Consider the following 21,983-nt stretch of genomic DNA (forward strand, 5'->3'; position numbering starts at 1 on the left):
TTTTTTCAAATTACTTGCACACATAAAGTGCTTTAAACACGTTTCACACTTGTACGGTGTTTCTCCAGTATGCACTCTTAAGTGTCTTTTCAAATTACTCGCTTGATTAAATTGCTTAAAACAAATTTCACACTTATACCGTGTTTCTCCAGTGTGCACTCTCAAATGTTTTTTCAAATTACTTGTCGTAATAAACGGTTTTAAACATGTGTCACACTTGTAAGGTATATGTGCAGTGGCAACTTTCATAGTTTTGTTTAATATTTTTCCTTCAATGTGAAGATCTATAAATTTTCCTTTCTGAGAGGAATGCAATGTTTGGATCATTTTCATTTTGTTCTTTTCCTGGGAACAACCTAAAATATAAACCAAGTATAAACGTTTTACTGGACAGAAAACAAAGGAATAAAACATAATAAATAAATAAGATAGGAGAAGGTTGAATGCTCGAATATATGAAATTGTGTAACGTTATAAACGTCACATCATTGCTATTTTATTTTTAAATAATGATTTTATTTCCTTTAACACATTCACAGACACGACTGCATATAAAGTCACTTACTCCATAAGAAGACATGGCTACATGTGAAGCGTGTCCATGAATGTGTTAATATTTCATTAATCCCAATCTTCCTATATCTGTTTTAACCTGTTTTCCGTTAGAAACTTGTTTAGCGCCCTCTACTTCCTATTTCTCTTTTCATCTAATCATTCAATCGTAATACATAACATGCTTATCCATCTTTCTATGGGTCGTTGTCATTTCGATGATAGTGACAATCTCCCCGTTCGGCCACACAAACTGTTTGTGGTGGTGGCAAAATAACTTTTTAAATAAACTTCACTTTATTCATCAGATCATCAGCTCTCTTGGGGTAAAAAGTTCATTGTTTTTACATTCACAGGTTTTTTTGAAGTTATACTTCTTTAGGCGCGATTGAGAGTGAATTTTTATTATCCTGGGCGCATGCGCACACAGACAGTATGTTTTTAGTTGCTAAATCATTCAAGTTATGTATGTATCAGCACAAATATGGTTTGAAAATGATATATTAGTGTATTTATTATAATTTTTGTGTTTTTTCTTTTGTTATTGGCTTTGGATTGCTTGATCCATTCAGCCACGACAGATAATAAAGTACTGTTTGCTACAATATCTTAAATATAATAACAGTATGTACATGTGCGCACATACAGTATGGTGCAAATGAAAGGAATAAATTCGTTATTTCGTAAGCTGGATAATTTAAGGAAAATCCCGAAACAGGTCGATTTTTATTTTTAAATTGTGATTCTTTGGCATATACTATATCATACTAGTGACATCATCCATCTGGGCGTGATGACTTAAACGATGATTTTTTTAAATGAGAATAGGCGTCGTGTGCTAGCTCATTTGAAAGGTTTTTTAATTCTCTATTCAGTAATATAAACATTAATATAATTATTTATACATGGTGGCCAAAAAAATTTTATTGAATTAAATTAATTGACAAAAAAGAAGAATGTAATGTAATTTATTTAATTCAAGATGCATTTTACTACAGTCAAAAATAAGAAAAAAAATGTTTGTTTCATAAATAAACATTGCTTTTCGCTTAAATTAAGTGTTCAAACTCCTAAGAGGCAGGTGACCGGCGGGAGCTGGCTTGAACATTGAATTTAAGCGAAAAGCAATGTTTATTTGTGAAATAATCATTCTTCTCTGTTTTATGGCAACAGTAAAATGTATTTTGAATTAAATAAATTACATGCATTCTTCTTTTTTTGTCAATTATTTTAATTAAAAAAAAATTGTTTTGGATAATTATTGTAAATAATTATGTTAATGTTTATATTACTGAATAGAGAATTAAATAGCCTTTCAAATGAGCTAGCATACGACATCTATTATTCTTATTTAAAAAATTATTAATGACGTCATCACGCCCAGATGGATGACGTTACTCATACGATGTGTATCCCAAAATATCATAATTTAAAAATAAAAATCGACCTGTTTCGGGAATTTTCCTTAGAGTCGCTGGTTTACGAAATAACGAATTTATTCCTTTCATTTGCACCATACTGTATAATACTTATGTACGCACATCAGAGCTGGGTAGTATCCGGATACTTTTTATGTATCCGAAAGCTGTATCCGGATACTTTTTAAATTTTGTATCCGGTATCCGTATCCGTGATCAAATTTTAAAGTATCCGACATCCGGATACTTTTTTTGATATTCGGATACTTTTAAATATTTATCGCCCGCCGATAATGCACCTAACGTAGGCGCAACACTGCCATTCCTTCAATCCAGATGTGTCTAATATGTTAAATCCCATTTCCAATTAGATATCGCACCCTCAGTAATATTATAAGGGCTCAACTCAAAATTTGTGTTAATTGTGATTTTGAATGATATGGGCACAAAATGAAATTCTCTACCGGTTAGCATTGACAGAGGGAGAAAAAGAACATGAATAGTTGGGTAAATATATTTATGCCTCTCTCACACTCTCCCCTGCCACCTCTGGTTTTTACTGCTACAAGGGAGCAATCAGTAACATGTCTTTCTATGACGAAAATCATGGTTAGTTTGTGTTTTAACATTCTGTATTATATAGAATAGTTTTTAGTTGAGCCGTTATATTATGCAAAATATAGTAAATAAATGGGTCTAATTCATAATAGATCGTTATTTTGCATAAACAGTGACAGGGCATTAATAATATAAGGGATCAAACTTAAACAGTTCCTTATTTCTGTTATGTTTTTTTTGTACTATGTGGGACTAACTTGAAAGTATTTTTTTCAATTACATCTAATTAATGGAATTTATTCATATTAATTTTTTTTCTCATCGCTATTTATAGTGCAATTATCAAATAACAAATCTGCCAAATTTCACATTTATAAATTAATAAGTAATAAGCATGTTATTTGAAAAAATAGCTCTAATTTTGGAAACCAGAATCTTTAAACGCGATTTCCCAAAAATCTCCTTTTTTGAATTGTGCCTCTATATTACTGAGGGTACGATACGTTAAATACCATTTCCAGTTAGATCCAATTATAGCTGCAGTTCTTCTTCATAAATTTAAGCTTAAGTGGTACAATGTCGTAATAATCCCAAAAAAAGTATAGAAGATAAAAAAAAATGCATTATAACTGTCGCCAAAACAAAAATGGAATTGGAAAGTTGCAATGAATGAGATGAAAGTGGAGATCAAAATTTGGATGACTTTTTTGATTTTAGCAATTTTCGAGACCAGCAAGTGGACAACAGCTGTACTATTAATTACACACAGAATGAACAGGGTTCCAGCATCAATAATAAAGCTTCAAAAGTACAGTTGGAGTTGCTAAGATATTTGGAGGACAAAAGAACCAATTTGAACATCTTAAATGAATACCCAATCTTAAAAAGGGTGTCAATAAAGTACAACACATGCTTACCTTGGTCAGCACCAGTTGAAAGACTTTTCTCTTTTGCAACTATGATTGATACGCCTAAAAGAAAAGCTTCAAGCGATGAACACTTTGAGGTATTGGTACTTACAAAGGCAAATTCAAAGGCACTTCACTTCTGACTTCGTCAGCAATTGGAATACTTTCTGTATTAGTACGTTTTTATTTTAATTTAATGTTTCCTTATAAGTTTATGTTCTAGTTTTATTATTCATAAGCACTAAACAATTTTTTGAGTACTTTCTGATTTCTTTCTCCATCATTTAATGTATTTTTATTATTATATATTACATTAAAAATACATGCACATCACATAGTTCTAATACTAATAATGTATGTCCTTCTTAAAAAAGTATCCTTCAAAGTATCCCAGGAAGTATCCGAAAAAAATATCCGGATACTTGTATCCGAATACATTTTTAAATGAAAGTATTCATACTTTTTTAAAAAAGTATCCGGATACATTTCGAGTACCGTATCCGGTATCCGGATACTTTTTTTCAGTATCCGACCCAACTCTGACGCACATACATACAAAGGTAGATACTAATAAATAAAAAGCAAAAAATACAAAAAAGGAAGTGGAAACATTAAACTAACCAGCAGGACAGTTTTTTTAAAACCATTTTTTCTATATCTAACCTACAACTCAAAAAGCACATATATGTTCTGATATTTTACATTTTCAATATTTTCTTTACCTACAGTCGGAAAAATGAAAGAATACCCATGAACGATCACATCACAAACGTTTGTTATTTAACGTGTCAACAAACGTTTGTTATTTATAGAAAAGGACAGCAAATACAAAATAGGTGATTGATGTGATCGTTCATGGGTATTCTTTCATTTTTCCGACTGTACTTATTAATATGCATGTAGAAATCAAATAATTTAACTATGGTTTTTTTTAAACCAGGAGGATTAAATTAAAAAGACAGATTCACACCCAAGAAAGTTACTAGAAAAATCACCAAATACATCTTCTTTTTTGGTTGATCATATCGGCCTTCGACGTTAATCCATAAATATTATATTATAGGTACTAATACGTCGCTAAAAAGTTCTCAAAACAACTGTTTTTTATATAAAAGCAAACTAAAGATCTAAAGGAATAACGCAGAAAACACAAAAAAAACGCTAATATAACCTTCATTAACCTATCAAATGCCAATAGTGTCAAAATTTTATAATATCATTAGTGTCAAAATTGCATAACAGTGGAGTAAACTTGCCTGAGGTTGGACCAATTACAAACATTATAAAGGCAGATATCGAGCACCTAGTTTATTAAATCTTGCCCAAGTATACTTTCGCTCCTAGAGCATCATCAGGGGCGTCTGAAATGAGCCAAAAAAACGCAATTGAAAAAAAAGGTTTGAAAAACTTTGACAAAAAATCTAAGTTGTGTAATAAAAAAAAATACAATAACGTAGACTTACTTCGTCAAATCAGGAAGGTATCCTATTAGAATGTGACAAACAGAGAAACAGATTAAACAAATAATTATAAATGCCGGTACTACATTTGGATGTCAAATATGGAGGAACGATGAGTGGAAGTTCCTTATTGACGGAAGTGTTCAAGTGATAATTAATGACAAATGACGACTGATGTGACTTTGACTAAGATTGTGTACAGTCACTACAGAGTGGACTGTTTATTCAAAGAATCTACGGTAGATTGAACACCAACCTGTTACATGAACAGACATTTGTTAATAACAACAACAAAATCGTTTTCTGGCCTAGATATGTTGATGACTGCATAGCTATTATACAAGGAACCCAAGATGATGCCATACAGATTCTAAACCATCTTAATGAACTCCGCCCCAACATTTCCCTTTCACTTGAATCAGAGTCTAAGAATAAGTTGAACTTCTTGGATATAGCCATAACTCGCCATAAAGATTTTCTAGAGTATACCATTTACAGAAAGCATACCCAAACAGATCATGTTATACATGAAACATCTAACCACCCAACACAACATAAAATGGCTGCTTTCAATAGTTTTGTTTATAGGCTTCTTAAATTTCCACTTTCCAGTGACAACTTCAATTTAGAACTCAACACTCTCAAACAAATTGCTTTCAGCAATGGGTATGATCCCAACATAATCCTTAGGCTTCTCAATAGAGCGAAACGCAAACTTGCAGAAAAGCTTGCTTATTCTCAACCAACCACTCCTCTCAATGCCAATAACACCAGGTTTTTCTTCTTTACCTACATTGATGACATTTCCAAAAAGATACTTTTCATCTCCACAATTGACATCAAAATATCTTTCAAGTCACATAAGACTTTAGGCTCTCCTTTGTATAAACATGTCTTGGTTTGTTTATTTCTACTGCATCTTGATTGTAAATTTAGTATAATGCCTCTTATGTAGGTAGAACCACTCGAAAGTTGTCTACTAGAATTACAGAGCATTTGAAAAGACCAAACTCTTCAAGTTTCGGTAAACACTCACAGTCCAGCAAGCATAATTTAAATATCAATACAGGTTCTTCCATTTCACATATCTTACTTACTCTGTGGAGTTACAACCCTTCGTGGATTTTAGCTGACTCGACAACATGCCTCCACTGTTGTCTATCTTGAGCTACCTCTATCCAATTCTCCACGCCCGTAGCTTTCAGGTCTCCACTATGTTATCTCGCCATCTGAATCGAGGGCGTCTGCATGGTCTTCTTAAAATTAGGGCTTACCAGTTATGTTACAACAGGACCCGTGTTGAGCTGCCCCCCCCCCCCACTTGCAAAAATTAAAAAACAAATAGCCCTGATTTATGAGCTATTTATGAGCTCTCATATTCCGCAAATTAAAAAACTACTTAAAAATAGGAATATTGAATCGATTTTTGCGGCAGAATTACGAGCTATTTATGAGCTCTTGAAATGATATAGTTTCGATTTTTGAGCTCATCCACTTCACCCCAAACAACCCTTTAATTGATTTAACTTAAGAGAAAAATGTTGAGAAAACTTAAAATATATCGTATTGCGGATATAATTCCTATAGCTTATATATTCTAAGAATAAACTATTAAATCACGTGCATTTCGATTATTGAGCTTCAACCCCTTCGCAAGAAAACTACCCCATCTTCCCGGCTTAAGAGGGAGTTGTACTTAAAATACATTAAATTAATTATTTGGCGACTACATATCATTTAATAATTTATAAGCTCCCAAATTACGCGCATTTAGATCAGTAAATTGCAATTTTCTTGACAGAAGATTAACATGGAGAACACATATTTACAAAACGAAATCAATTGGATCTCAAACTAAGACAACTTTACTGGCTTATTGGCAGGAAATCACAATTAAATCTCACAAATAAGCTCTTAATATATAAAGCCGTGCTGAAGCCAATATGGACGTATGGAATTCAATTATGGGGGTTCTGCTAGCAATTCAAACCTAGAAATCCTACAAAGATTCCAGAACAAAGTTCTTCGAATTATAACCAATGCTCCGTGGTATGTTTCAAACAACATAATAGAAAAAGACCTCCAAGTTCAATCTGTAAAAACTGAAGTCACAAAGTACAGTGAAAAATACAAAAACAAAACTAGTGCTCACTCTAATCATTTAGTGCGCGAACTGTTTAATGTCAACAATGAAGTGCGTCGACTAAAGCGTTTTAAGCCTACAGACTTAATAAACAGATTTAAATAAAATTAATCAACATTTACCACTACATTATTACCTTTGTTAATTATATGTTAAAGGAAGCCTCTCACTGGAGAGAATTCCTACATGTCATTTGTTCTTCTAATAATTGTCATTCCTACATGTCATTTGTTCTTCTAGTAATTGTCATAAAATTTACTTATTGTTACGAGTGATAACAGATTGTAAATTAAATGGAGCTTAATAAAAAAAAATTGTAATTTATTTTGTATAGTGCAGTCACTGAAGGTAAAAATCAACGATTACGGTGAACCTTCATCGATTTTCACGAAAATTGGTCAGTGGTTAGAGAATACCTCAAGAAACAAAGGTGACATGGTGCCACCTTGCGCCTTTACCCTGAGGGTGGATACCGCCCCTTCTCGGGGGTGAATTTTTTTTTAAATAACTGCACAAATCAATAAATGAACAAATTATAAGCAACATTTGTTATATAAAGTTATTAAAATAAGTCAATACTTTTTAAGTTATTTATTTATTTATTTATTTATTTACGGGCCTTACCCATTATTACAGAATAATTTAAGAGCTAAAATATACATTAAACCTCAAAATAAATTATAAAAATATGTAAATATACTTAATTACAATCACAAAATGGTAACATTACACAGACATTATCACAGGTAATAAATTGACAAATATTATTTGGACACAACACTAAATCACCTAGCTACCCATAAATATACTTATAAATTTATAAATTAGTGTTCTTCTCCAAGCGTTAAATCCTTAATAAAGCACACAAAGCGACTTTGACTTATACTGAAATCAATGTTCGGAGATAAGTTATTGGCTGTCCTTACAGACCTTGAACTAAAACTATTAAACTTTACATTAGTTCTACATAAAGGTTGTTGAAACATGAGGTGAAATCTAGTATTCCTTGACGGCACTGCCAAACCAATACAGTACAGTAGATCTGGGCAATCAGCAATACCATTAAAAACTTTGTATAAATTCTGTAAGTCCCTACATTGCCTGCGAATCTGGAGAGGAGGGAGAGAAAATCTCGTGTAAAGTGAATCATAGTTGTAATGGTAGTTGTCAGGGGGATCCACACCAGCCTTAAAGGCCAAATACCGCAAAAATCTTCTTTGCACTTGTTCTAATTTGTGTACATGGCATGTATAGAGGGGATTCCAGACTGAAGAAGCATACTCCAATAGGGGTCTGACCAATGAACAATACAATAGGCAGATTGCCGAGAGATTTGTGAAATCTCTTGTAGATCTCTTGACAAAGCCAACCATTTTAAGGGCTCTAGAAACAATCTCTGCGATATGAAATCTGAAGGATAGAGCATTGTCAAATAAGACTCCAAGATCCTTAGTAGCTGACATATTGATCAAGATGGTGTTAGAAATTTCATAGGGAAAAGCCAAGGGGATACGCCTTTTAGAGAAATACATAGTGAGGCATTTTTTTGGGTTTAAATCCATGCAATTTCTTTCACACCAGTAAACAAGTCTGGACAAATCTGACTGCAAGTTGATACAATCAGTGGTAGAAGAGACAGTTTTGAAGCATTTTAGGTCATCAGCAAAACATAGAAATTCGGAATATTGAAAGCAACTCTGGATGTCATTTATAAAGATGTTAAATAACAAGGGTCCCAAATGAGACCCTTGAGGCACACCAGAAGTTACTTTTATCTCCTTAGATTTAAAGCCTTTGACCTTTACTATTTGAGATCTATCAGACAAATAGCTGCCGATCCAGCTCAACAAACTACCACCCAAACCTGCTGTCCTCAGCTTATCCAATAAAATTGTATGATTTACCCTGTCAAATGCCTTAGAAAAGTCAGTGTATATACTGTGTACCTCACCACCACCATCCAAGACACCTGACAGAAACTCACTGTAAACTAGTAAATTAAGCTCAGTAGACCTTCCATTTAGAAATCCATACTGCTGGGGTATTATTGTTGATGATAACACTGATGTAAGATATTTTGTTACTATTTTTTCAAATAGTTTTGGAATTAAGGCTGTATGACACTATACATTTTCTTGTATCATTTCTAATATCGTTTCTGATATGTCAAAAAAATGCATAGTGTCATACACAGATACAAGAAACGATATCAGAAACGATACAAGAATTTGTGTCAGGCACAGATTATTGTACAAGAACTGCGCCAATTTCTGCGCAAAGAGCAAAAACGTAAAACCTGCTGGTAAAACATCTAAAATGTCAAAATTACTTACTCATAATGGCGGCTGAAATGAAAATGGGATAATGTATTGATGAATTTATTTGTGTTTTTGTAGGTATTATTTATAAATCTTTTATTGATACTTAATATACCGTTTGGTATGGACTACTGTTCTACTAATAACCATATATTTAGCTCCTAGTAAAGTTCAAACTATAAATTTAGGTTTCATGGTGCATAATTTTTTAATAGACGAAAATACAATAGTTCCTAATTTGGATCAAACTGAAGATAATTCTAATGCAAATATTTTAGCACAAATATCAAAACAAAATAAAAACACAAATAATCAACCTCAGTCAACGTAAAATTCTGGTTAACATTAAAATGTTAATTATATAAAAGTTTATAAATTTTATAAAATATTTAAAATCAGCTGTGTCTGTAGATGCAGTACTCAGTACTACCATAACGTGACACAGGGTGACAAACAAAAGTTCGACCAATCACGTGCCGAATTTCATACAATTTTCGATACAAGAACTTGCATAGTGTCATACAGGGCACAAATGTACGTACAAGAAATGATACAAGAAAATGTATACAAGAAACGATATCAGAAACGATATTAGAAATGATACAAGAAAATGCATAGTGTCATACAGCCTTTACATTTAAATTGCAAACTGGCCTATAATTGCACACATCAGCTTTATTTCCTGATTTGTATATGGGGGTCAAGAAGCTAGTCTTCCAAAACTCAGGAAAATAACCAGACTTTAAAGAAGAGTTAAATATCATATAGAGAGGACGAGAAAGTACGAAACTACATGATTTTAGAATAATGGGGGGTATTCCATCTGGCCCTGGACTCTTGTTGGTATTTAGATTACAAATCTCTTCATAAATTGTTGAAATACTGATTTGAAGATCATTTATGCTGATATCATTAAAAGATAAAGATTCAACCGCTTGACAAACTTTTGTTGAGTAAACAGTTTTAAAATAATCTGCAAATAGATCTGGAAGATCAGGCCCCAGTTGGCAACTCACCTCGTTGTAAAACATTTCAGATGGTAAATCATTAGATTTTCGTTGTGAGTTGACATAGGACCAGAATTTTTTCACATTACTCTCATTGACAATAGCATTTTCCGAGCTGGACACAAATTCATTGTAACAAGTTTTAGATAGGACTTTACATTGTGATCTTAATCTTGAAAAAGTAATATAATCATACCTACTCCCAGATTCTTTAAATGCTTTGTGTGCTTGCTTTTTTAAAATAATAACATTTTTTAATTCTTGAGAGAACCATCTTGGAAAGTATCCTTGAGACACTTTCTTTTGTGGTACTGCCATGTGTATAACTGTGTAAAGAACATCATAAAAAATATTAAGCATGTCATTGATAGAATGTTTTAATAATATCATGTCCCAATTAACCTCTCCAAGATAGCTATTTAACAAATTAAAGTCTGCTAACTTGAAATCATAATAATATTCATCCTTGGTTGCATTAACTAAATTAGTATGACTATCTGATATTCTTAATGTTATATTCAGGGGTGGATGGTAACTATCCTCGGGGACCAGAGCATCATCTGCCAAAGTCACAACTACTGAAAGGGCATTCGAACCAAAAACCAGGTCCAAGGTTTTGCCCAAATGGTTGGGAACATTGTTAAGTTGGTACAAATTGTGAAAAGCACATAAGTTTGACATTACCTCAATTGATTCAGCATCCTGGTGCAAAGTATCTGGAGAGTAGATGGCATGAGAACAGAACTGGTCAAATGTCCATGAGGCCTTCGGCAAGTTAAAATCTCCAAGTAAGAGCATTGGGCATTGGTACTTTTCAGAGAGGCTGTCAATATTGTCACTGAAAAGTTGGTATTTTTCTGGAGATGATCTTGGTGGAATATATACACATCCTATAACAGTTTTATTAGAACCAGAGCCAATTTGAACAAATAATTGCTCCAGGCCGGGGCTTGACTCCACCAATTGAGCAGGGATATTCTTAGCGACAGCGATCAACACACCACCACCCCTTGAAGCATCACTGGTAGTTGCATTACGGTCCCTTCTGTATATATTATATTCAAACAGCCCAAGCTCAACATCAGAGATTTCTTCTGTAAGCCATGTCTCGCTTAGCACAATTACTGAGTTATTGTTAGAGCTAACATTACTATGAAGAACATTCAGTTTGGTCCTAAGTCCTCGAACATTTTGATAAAAGATATCTATATTCCGGTGAATTCTGGAATAAGAACTTGATAAGGAAGGCCCATTAATTAGTTTTTTCGTGCAAAAATAAATGGGGTACCATTTCGATATCTGATACTCACTTTAAGATCAAAGATTTTAATTATTTGTGAAAAAAATGCATGTTTTGAAGCGGTTTTTCGTAAATCACTGAAAAACTGTAAGTTTTTACAAAAAAGTTAATAGTAGTTTAATTCGTATAGCTTATATTCTAAGAATAAACTCTTAAATCACGCGCATTTCGACTATTGAGCTACATCCCCTTCGCAAGAAAACACTCCCATATTGCCGGCTTAAGAGAGAGTAGTATGTACTTAAAATAATTTAAATTAATTATTTGGCGACTAGGACTCATGCAGGGGGAAATTTAAACTACTAAATATACTTACTTTCCCAGCCATCTACATTTTATGAATGTTTAAAGTTTCTTTTTAAGAACCCTTCATTATTGAATCATTACATAATACATCCCCAATCATACCCATCACACAAGAGCTCTAAACCTAAATATCCCTAGACACAGGCTTACTCTAACAGAACGGAGTCCACTATATGCCTGTATCAAATTCCACAAGTTACCATCAGCGTTAAAACAAGAGATTCAATTTGAAAGATTTAAAAGAGAGTTATTTAAATATCTGGTCATTGTAGAACCATATACTGTGGTTGTTATTTGTTTTGTTTTTGTAACATGTAATGTCTAATTTTTAATTTTAATTATGATAATTGTTCTATGTACTTTAGATTTATACAAGCTCTTTTTTTGTACTTTTACTTTTACATGACGTTATTTGCTCAAATATGTAAAAATTTTATGCAAATAAAAATTATTCTATTCTATTCTATTGAATTTCACGAAAGTCTCCTTCATCCTTAATTGGGTGTTTTTTATTAAATCTATATTGTCTGCAAATGCCAATAGTAAGTTTGGTCCTTCTCGATGAAATACTGTAGAGTTGGTTTTTCGATTCCTGCACTTCTGATTATGTGGAAAATAGTGACAGAGCATAATTATTGAACTATCTCATTTATTATTAGTTTTACGATAAAAATGTACATATGCAACAATGGAGAGAATTAAATTTTATACAATTTTGATATCTATTATTTTTTTGCCAAAATCAATATCTAAGGTAGTATGTATGCGGTAAAGGCTCGAGCATAAGACCTGACTGATTTTAGAGCAGTTGTTTTTATTCAATATATCCGCCATTTTCAACTTTTCTACAAAAATGGTAGAACATGAAATTATTCTAAATAAATCGTATTTACAACTATTACAATTTCTTTTTAACAATTTTTGTTGTGAGGTCGATATTTTCAGAGTTAACTGTATTTACAGTATACACCTATATTTTTGACCCTGGTATTGTTGCATATAACTATTTTTGTATTGCAAAACTATAACAATTATTTTAATCAGTTAAAGTTCTGTGTTTTGGCTATATGTGTGCAAATTTTCAGCCAAATCGAAGACGACATATTTTGGGAATGGAGGGGAATGTAAAAAAGGGTATTTAAAAAAGGGATTGTAAAAAAAGAAGACGTTCAGAAGGAATATGTTCAGAGTTGAATACTTCAGCTTGAGCTTATTTTTACGTTCCGCAGAAGCTATACACCAAGTTTCACATAAATCGGAGATCCAAAATTGAGTGATTTGAAATGGAATCACCCCACTTTCATTTTCAACTTGTTTATATTATTTTCAATTACGTTGGGTTAGGTTTGGTCAGGTTATGTTTGAGTCACTGAGGAATGATAAGAACTTGAGAATTCTTTCAAATTTTTTTATATTCCAAATATATTTTTTTACATTTTTACTCCATAAAAAGCAATTATAAATGCGGCAACATTGTAAATGTTTGAAAAATTCAAATTATTAGGCAGATGCACGGGAGTTCTTTTTACAAATTGAATAAAATATGCCTTTTTATGGTTTAACAGCATAAACATTGATAAAAAAACCTTTTTTTTCACGTTTTTACAATTACAACATGTTGACATTGACAACGTGGTTGTTAAATTACCTATATAAATACAGTGGAACCCCAATTAGTCAGCATCCGATAACCCGGACCGATTTTCATCAGACAAAACAAACATTTCTTCACTTTGACTGGGTTTTTTACCAAGAAATAAAGAATACTACATACGTATTGTCGCCTCAAAGCAACAGTAGGATATGTACATATCCTACTGTTGCACGAGTGCACTGTATATGCATATATATACATACACATCGCATAGGTCCAATATGACTTAACTGGTTGATCGGTGCACTCGTGCAACAGTAGGATATGTACATATGCTTCTTTTCATGAGCATTTTTCAGTGCGTCACAAATGATAGAAAAAAAGGTAAGTCCGTGATAATATACATTTTAGTGACATGACATTTTAGTTAAATCTGACAGTTGTCACATTTTATTTGCAATTTGGCATAAAATCAAATCAATTGTGTTTATTGCATTTATAAAATGGTATTTTCTTTGATTTGTATAATTTTATAAATTGTACAGATTATACAGTCGAACCCGCTTATTAGAATACCGGTTAAAGGAATATCCCGGTTTAAGGAATAGAAATTTGAGGTCCAAAAACGTTTTAACTAGGCATATATGATCGGTTATTAGAATATCCCTGTTATAGGAATACTTTTGCTTGGCACGAAGGCTATTCCAATAAGCGGGTTCGACTGTATTCGTAGATATATTATATAATTCGTAAATATTTCTTTTTCGATTATACCTCCATCTATTATTGACAACTAGAATAAACGTTATAAATGTCACCGACGAACTGTAATCACTGACGTGCGTTTTTTTCTGTCACATGCAATTTAATGTGTTAGAAAGAAATCGAAAAACTGTGACGCACTGAAAGATCCTCATGAGAAAAAGCATATCCTACTGTTGCTTTGAGGCGACGATATATACAACTGTATGTAATTTAGATGAACTGTCCATATGTATTTTTCATGTTTTTGAAAATATAATGTGTACAGTCGAACCCCGATAAGTCTCTGATAACCTGGAAGTCCGGCTAACCTGGACCGATTTTCATCAGACAAATCAAACATTTTTTCACTTTTAAAGAGTATTTTACAATGAAATAAACAATACTGTACACAACTGTACATAATTTAGATGTACCTTGCATATGTATTTCATGTTTTTGCAATTATAATGTGTATTTGATTATTATTTAATCGAGTCATCGACTTATCGAGTTTCTACTGTATTAACCTTCCGTTACTCGCGCCAACTTTTTGTGATCGGATACTCGCGCACGGTGCAGGAGACCGGGTCCAAAAATATGGGCCAGCAGTGTTTTAAAATTATTTTTTTTTGCAAAATTGTGTACAATTAAATTATTTAATGAATATATGATCATATAATTTTGTAGATATGCGTTTGTGTTCACATTATATTACTTTAATCAAAAATTTAATAATTTTCATTGTTATCCATTTATAGGTATATACAAAAGCTTTGGAAGTGAAAAAAAATTGAATATGGTTAAATTTGTTTACTAAGAACTTTAGATCTTAATTCAATACACAAAAAAATTAAAAATAAAGAGTAATTGTAGTAACAAAAAAAGTTATAAAAATTAATTAACGTTTTTAAAACATGAAATACACAATGGTGTCACATGTTCCAAACACAGATATTTTGAGCATATTTGGCAGTAAAACTTTGTTTTTCTATTTTTCTTCCAATCACAAACAGCACAGCGACCTGAAGTTCCTGGTGTTACGACTGGTACTTGTTCTGTTGGTAAACCACATATCTCCCTAAGCCTCATTCTGATGGTTCTGGGTAAGTTATTCGACATAGCCCGTACTCTTTGGTAGTCACGGGTTAGTGACATCGAGAGTTGCAGTAGAAATTCCTTACGAGGTGTTTTAGATTGTTCATTTAGAGTAGTATAAACTACAAAAGAGTTTATTCCTGCTACATTTAACACACTAAAAAAAGGCACCATGGGCCATCGTCTTGTGGAACGAGCGCAATTATACTGCGTGCATAATTTATCCACCACATCTACTCCGCTCTTCGTCTCATTATATGTAATTAGCATCTCAGGTTTATTTGTGGTAGGATCAATATCATCTCCATAGTGCATTGTAGAGATGAGTAGAACATTTCGATTTTTTTTTGGAATATGCGAAACTAAGGTAATTCCGTCGTAAAAACCAAACATTGAAGAGCCAATGCACCGGCCATTATTTTGAACAAATTCTAATGGCAACTGTTTTTTATTTTTTCGAATAGTACCCACTAAAGTTAATTTTTTTGATTTAAGACTATCAGCTAGAGGTACACTACAAAACCAATTATCCACAGTAACATTCCTATTACTCCCATAAATATGTGCACAAAGCCTTTCTACTACATCTTGAGTCGCTGTACTTACTTCAAAAGGGCCATTTGGTTGTTTTCCGACGTACACTTCTAAGTGGCTGGTATAGAATTCTTCTGCATCGGAAATAGCAAAAATTTTTATGCCGTATTTATTAGGTTTGCTAGGAATATATTGCCGGAAACTGCATTTTCCTCGAAAAGCTTCTAGTTTCTCATCTATGGTAACATAACCAGTATGAGAATAGCATTTTTTAATGTTGCTGTTAAATTTCTCTAGCAATGTTCGTATTGGAGCCAATTTATCTGCTTGTATCCTTTCATGTCTTGTGTGAATGTTATCAAATCGTAGACATTGCAAAAGAAATTGAAATCTAGACTTACTCATTACAAGCCGAAAAGTTTCAATACCAGTGCCATCTGTTCTCCAGAGATCCTCTAAATTCATGTGGTTTGCTTTTCTAATACCAGCAAGATAAAGGAGACCAATTAGGGCTTTGATTTCGGCAATGTCTGTAGGTTTCGCATCTCTTTGTCTAGTATAATCATTGGTAACAGTCTCAATTTTTATATTTGTACAGATAACAACTTGATTTAGCATTTCTTCATCAAACATGGAATTCCATATGTCAATAGGTGTTGAATGAGTTTTAACAAATTTTTTTATAGCTGGCAATCGTTCATATATATTGGTACTGCGTGTTCTTACATTCTTCGGTGGACAATGTTTTATCCACTTTGTTAGTTTATCTTTACCCATAAAGTGCGGCTCCCTTCTGAAACTAACATTATCTTCTTCTGTTTGATCGTCTTCAAATTCTTGTTCAGTATCACTACATTCAGATCGTTCTTCTACATGGTCAATTTCACTTTGATCATCATTATCTTCATAAGTTTCCTCGTCAGTTAATACTTCCTCAAATAATTTTAATAATCTTTGAGTCTCCTTTTCATAATCCATATCTAAATATAAATAAACTAATCTATAAACATTGAAAATAAGGAAAAGATCTTAAATTACCTTACTAATTAAAAATATCGATGTGTGATCCAAACACAAAAATTGGTGCACAAATACTCGCACACGGTGTATGGGACCATGTTACGTAATAACAAAAGGACAGCACTATTTTTCACACTGCGAACTGACTTCACCCACAGTTGATTGACCACTGAGGAGGTATACGAAGTAGCCATTCAAAATCCCCACTACAAGCAGAGTTACAGGAATTTATTTACAGGCCCGGTCTCCCACACCGTGTGCGAGTAACGGAGGGTTAAAAACTAACAAAAAAAAATCAAGTGGTTAGTAATTATTTTTCATGACCTCGTTAATGATACATGTTGAAAAAATCAACATATTTCACCCCTGCTACCCTGTTACCAAACAAAAATTGTTGTAAGGACAAAAGTTGGGCGTCTCATCAAAATACAGGTATTTGCGAAGATTCAGCTTGATAGTAATTAAATTTTACTTCAGGTATTTTTACTGCAACTTTTGAACATAGGACCAGGATAATGTAATACACTAAACTGCAGAGATTACGGTGGGCAGGGCACGTGGTCCACATGCATGAGAATAGAATCCCCAGAAAATTGTTAAATGCAAGAATGCAGGGAAAAAGACCTGTTGGAAGACCTAAGAAGAGATGGGAAGACGAAGTCGATGAGGATGCCAGGAACTTCCTGGGAATTCGTTCATGGAAAAGAACAGCGGTAAATCGAAATGATTGGAGAAGCTTGTTGAAGGAAGCCGAGGCTCGATTTGGGCTGTAGTGCTATTGGATGGACCAGGATAATGTATGTACCATGCAATTAGTAGGACAATGTGGGTGTTAAATTATATAAATATTAACTAATCAACAGAAGAAAAATCAGATGGTTAGTAATTATTTCTCATGACCTCGTTAATGATACAAACTGGAAAGAGCAGACTCTTTCATAAGACATTGCATTTTGTAAGACAAATATTTTTTCGGCTAATTGAGATGATTATCTTGAGAATTAACAAAAATAACCCAGTTAGTAATAAACTTCTGAGAATCGTCAAATCAACATATTTCACCCCTGTTAGCTACCACAAACAAAAATGTTGTAAGGACCAAAGTTGGGCGTCTTATCAAAATGAAGCTATTCTCGAAAAATTAGCTTATAAGTAATAAATGGTGAAAATGGGCGTGGGATCTCGGACTATATTGTTGATCTACTTTTTCAATTTAATAGGCAAGGTTGTGGTTGTGAAGATGAATGTTTTCCATTTTTGTTTGTCCGAATATTTAGTTGTTAGGGCTTAGAATATGTAGTCTATAACCCAAGTTAATACTAAACCTCCTCAGCATGTACCATAAATGTGTTTTCATGTTAATGTAATCAGTTGCATTTACTTACTTTTACTTTCTTCATTCCTTGTTTGCTTTTCTTCAAATGGTGTAAATTTATATTCATCTTGTTCTACTTCAGTTTTTAGGAACACCGCATTTTTTGAGTCTAAATAATCAAAAGCATTGTTTGCAGTTTCTCTCTTAGGCTCTTCCTTGATTTCAATCTTGAAGGAATCCAAAGGACCAACGCACGTCTCATCCACTTTTATTTCACGAGTTGTCTCGCTAGCTTCTTGTTTCATTTCCATATTTGATTCTGATTTTATGTACTCTGCTTTGGACACGTATAAAGTAGATCTAAAACAATCAATAGGTTCACCACTCACTATTAGTGTCCACCATCAACTCAAACCCAAGCCTTAAGCCCTTAAACTAGGATTCTTTATTCTTGGTCCTCCTAATTAGAATACTTCTATTTTATCTAAGATCCAAGTTGAGCTTGGGCAGACACAAATTTATTTCGTATTATCGTATTGTATTGTGCTCTGCCTCTAATATCCCTTCTATTTGCCAAACAAATAAGAAACAAAATGGTCAAAATGTCGAATAGTTGAATTTCCATTCGTTTTGTTTGTGTTTATGAGGTGAAAAGGCGGCGCATCGCACATATGCGCATGGCATGCGCACATCCCACATTTACTTGCCACGCGCAAATGAATGACAGCGTGTGTTATACTGCTCAACATAATTATTTTAAGTACTGCTCGAAAATAAACAGGCACATTTGGATTGCTTGCGTAAATATAAGAAATTTTTATTCGAGACATTTTTTCGAATTATGGATAGATGGCGCTATAAATGAAAAAAAAAACGATTGTTGGAAATGGAAAATTAAATTAAAATATGTAAAGTCCCCACTAAAATGGAAAACTTAACTTTCTTGCTTTTAGGAGTTTTAGGACCTAATGTTCACAACCTAATAGGTCCCCATAACGCTAGAGTAACTGCAAATTTAGCATACTTGTCTCCCCTACTATGTTGTCCATCTTGTTTGAGACAAAGATGTGGCCAATTTGATTAGCTCCGTTGGTTTTTTATTATAATTAAGTAGTATTCTAAAATTGAAATCCTCAAAATGTAATTTATAATTCCAATGTTAGATATTATATTTTCATCTACAGAAAATACTCTAGGTACTCGCCAGTAGTCGTGAATTCATCATGACTACTGTCTTCTAGTTCTAAAGTTGATAGATTTCGAGGTTTAAATGATTTGAAATCTGAAAAATGCGAAAATAAGCATTTTCGAACCTTGCAAATTCATGTAGACATTATTTTCGAGGCTGAATAAATTATAAAATTTTAATAAATGTCAGGTATTTGTTGGGAATTCTTCGCATAAGTACGTATAAGTGCGACAAAGGCACCATAAAGTGCGGCGGCTTAAAAGTCGAGTGGAGGCGCATAATTAACAATTAAACAACAACGGTCTATATTGAAACAAGCCCCGATTACTCGTTAGAATCTTGAAATTGAATGTATAAACTTCAAGTTATGCACTTAGCAACCGGAAAACTAATAATTTACCTACATATGAGTTTTCAAGCCTCAAAAATGCGTATTTTCGCAAAATTTCAGATTTTAAATCGTTTCACTCAACGAAAAAGGTACGTAATATCAATAAAAATGTTAATTCAGACAACAAACGCAATACTTAAAATTTATCCAATTCTTGGTTTTATTGGGACAACAAAACGATGTTCATCAATTCATTATTTTCGTTCGTTAAGCCAATGTATTACGTTTATTGAATGGATGAACATTCATTATGTATACCATAATATCACTTTATTGGTATTACGAACTCTGTTCACCGAGTCAACGAACACTATTTATTGATATTACGAACTCTGTTCACTGAGTCAACGAACACTATTTATTGAAACAACAACGTCGTTAATTGACCGACGAAGACTATTCGTTGTGTCAATAACAGTGTTATTTCTCCTAACGTATTTCGTTTATTTCTACAATTATTTCCGTTTATTGTTACAATTAATTCCGTTCATTTTCACAATAAATACGGTTTTTCTTACAAGCAATTCTATTCATTCTTACAATCAGTTTCGTTCATTCCTACTATGAACGTATTTTATATTAATAATTACTGAATGCAATAGCCCAATGTATGATATTAATTGATTAATAATAATTTTTTAAATCCCCTTGTTTTGTCCTTAAACCTAAAGGACTTTACACTGTGTGATTTTTCATATGATTTCATTTATACAGTGTACTGGATTAAGTGTTACACTCCCCCACCCCCTTATTAACTTATTTATTTTTAGCACATAAGCAAAACGCTCGGACAGGTCGATTTTTAAAATAATCAAAGTATATTATAACATCAATGTTTCGAACTTTACACGATCCCTCTTCAGGTGACAGGCGCGGCGTAACTTTGATTTTTTTAATGGAAAAGTACGTCATGTGACAGCTTATTTAAAAGCGTTTGAAATAGTGATTCCAAAAATGTATAACACTTTAATCCTTTTTGAGAGCGCAGGTGCAAAATTTCGATCGAATTCTTTTTAAGCGCATTCATTTTTTTTGGAATTCTGAGAAAACTAATAAGTATTTTTGAAAAATTTAAACGCAGAATAAAATATTACATTATTACCGAGGGCTGAAAGTCCCTTAGAATAAACAAAAAGTTTCTGTTGAATGGTATGCCTATTTGAAATTAAAAATCATACTAAATTTTCTCTTTTTCACCCCTGTGACTTTTAAAATAATCATTATAGAGGTTCTCAGGGACTTCAGACCCTCGATAATACTGTAATATTTTATTTTGCATTTTAATTTTCAAAAATAATAATTAGTTTTCTCAGGATTCGAAAAAAAATTAATACATTTGAAAAGAATTCGACCGAAATTTCACGATAATAGTCACACAAAAACTTCCTTCCACTACGGACTACACTTGAAAACGAAATGCAATTATTATTCGGCACTTCGGTAACACAGAGAAGCTAGGGATGGGTATCACGATAAGGAAAAGCCGTTAACTTTCAAATGGTCAAGCAAAACATTTATTGTCTCAACAACTACGATTATTGTCACAATGACCGCATTTATTGTGGGAATTAAATGCAGTAGTAGATTGATTAATGCATTCGTTGTCACAACAATCAATTTACATCTATTCAATAATCATATATTACTCTATATTAACGTTTTTTGTACATTGTTTTAATAAAATCTGTACGTTGTCACGATAAATCAAGGTAATTGCTTGTCATCTACGAAATCAAGAACGTGAGTTGCTGCCAGAATTAACAGTATTTATTAAATATACGAAACTAAGTTATTGGCTGAATAAATTGAGTGTTATTGATTAATGTACTCTAGTTATTCTCACAATTATTATTCAATCATTGTGACAATAACCAAATACATTCGTCAATGTCTAAAAGTTCGTTGAAACAAATGAAATTGTTGTGACAACGAAATACTATTCAGTAATCACTGTTAATCAATATTACGAACTAAATTTTTTTGAGTGTTAAAACTCGAAATCTATCTCCAAACACTCTATTCTGAATTTAATTGGGGTCCTCACAAAACTAGCCTACGGTCCGCCAGTTGGTGACACCTGGGCCTAGATGATTACATAGTTTGGAATGGACTAAAATGGAGTATGAGAAGA

The 21,983-nt window shown here is 32.8% G+C and overlaps 1 protein-coding gene across 14 annotated transcripts in view; it reads right to left on the reverse strand.

The window, feature by feature from the left end:
- LOC126889968 (zinc finger protein 271-like) overlaps window positions 1-18,930 on the reverse strand; it is a 127,739-nt gene extending 108,809 nt beyond the window's left edge. For all 14 annotated transcript variants that reach the window (XM_050658750.1, XM_050658746.1, XM_050658744.1 and 11 more), the window contains exon 1: window positions 18,343-18,930. In XM_050658750.1, the coding sequence (XP_050514707.1) occupies window positions 18,343-18,583 (241 nt within the window). In that variant the 5' untranslated portion in view covers window positions 18,584-18,930. The remainder of the gene's footprint in view (window positions 1-18,342) is intronic.
- Window positions 18,931-21,983: the final 3,053 nt, after the last annotated feature.

Source organism: Diabrotica virgifera, chromosome 8 (genome assembly GCF_917563875.1).
Source record: "Diabrotica virgifera virgifera chromosome 8, PGI_DIABVI_V3a".
Lineage (NCBI taxonomy): Eukaryota > Metazoa > Arthropoda > Insecta > Coleoptera > Chrysomelidae > Diabrotica > Diabrotica virgifera.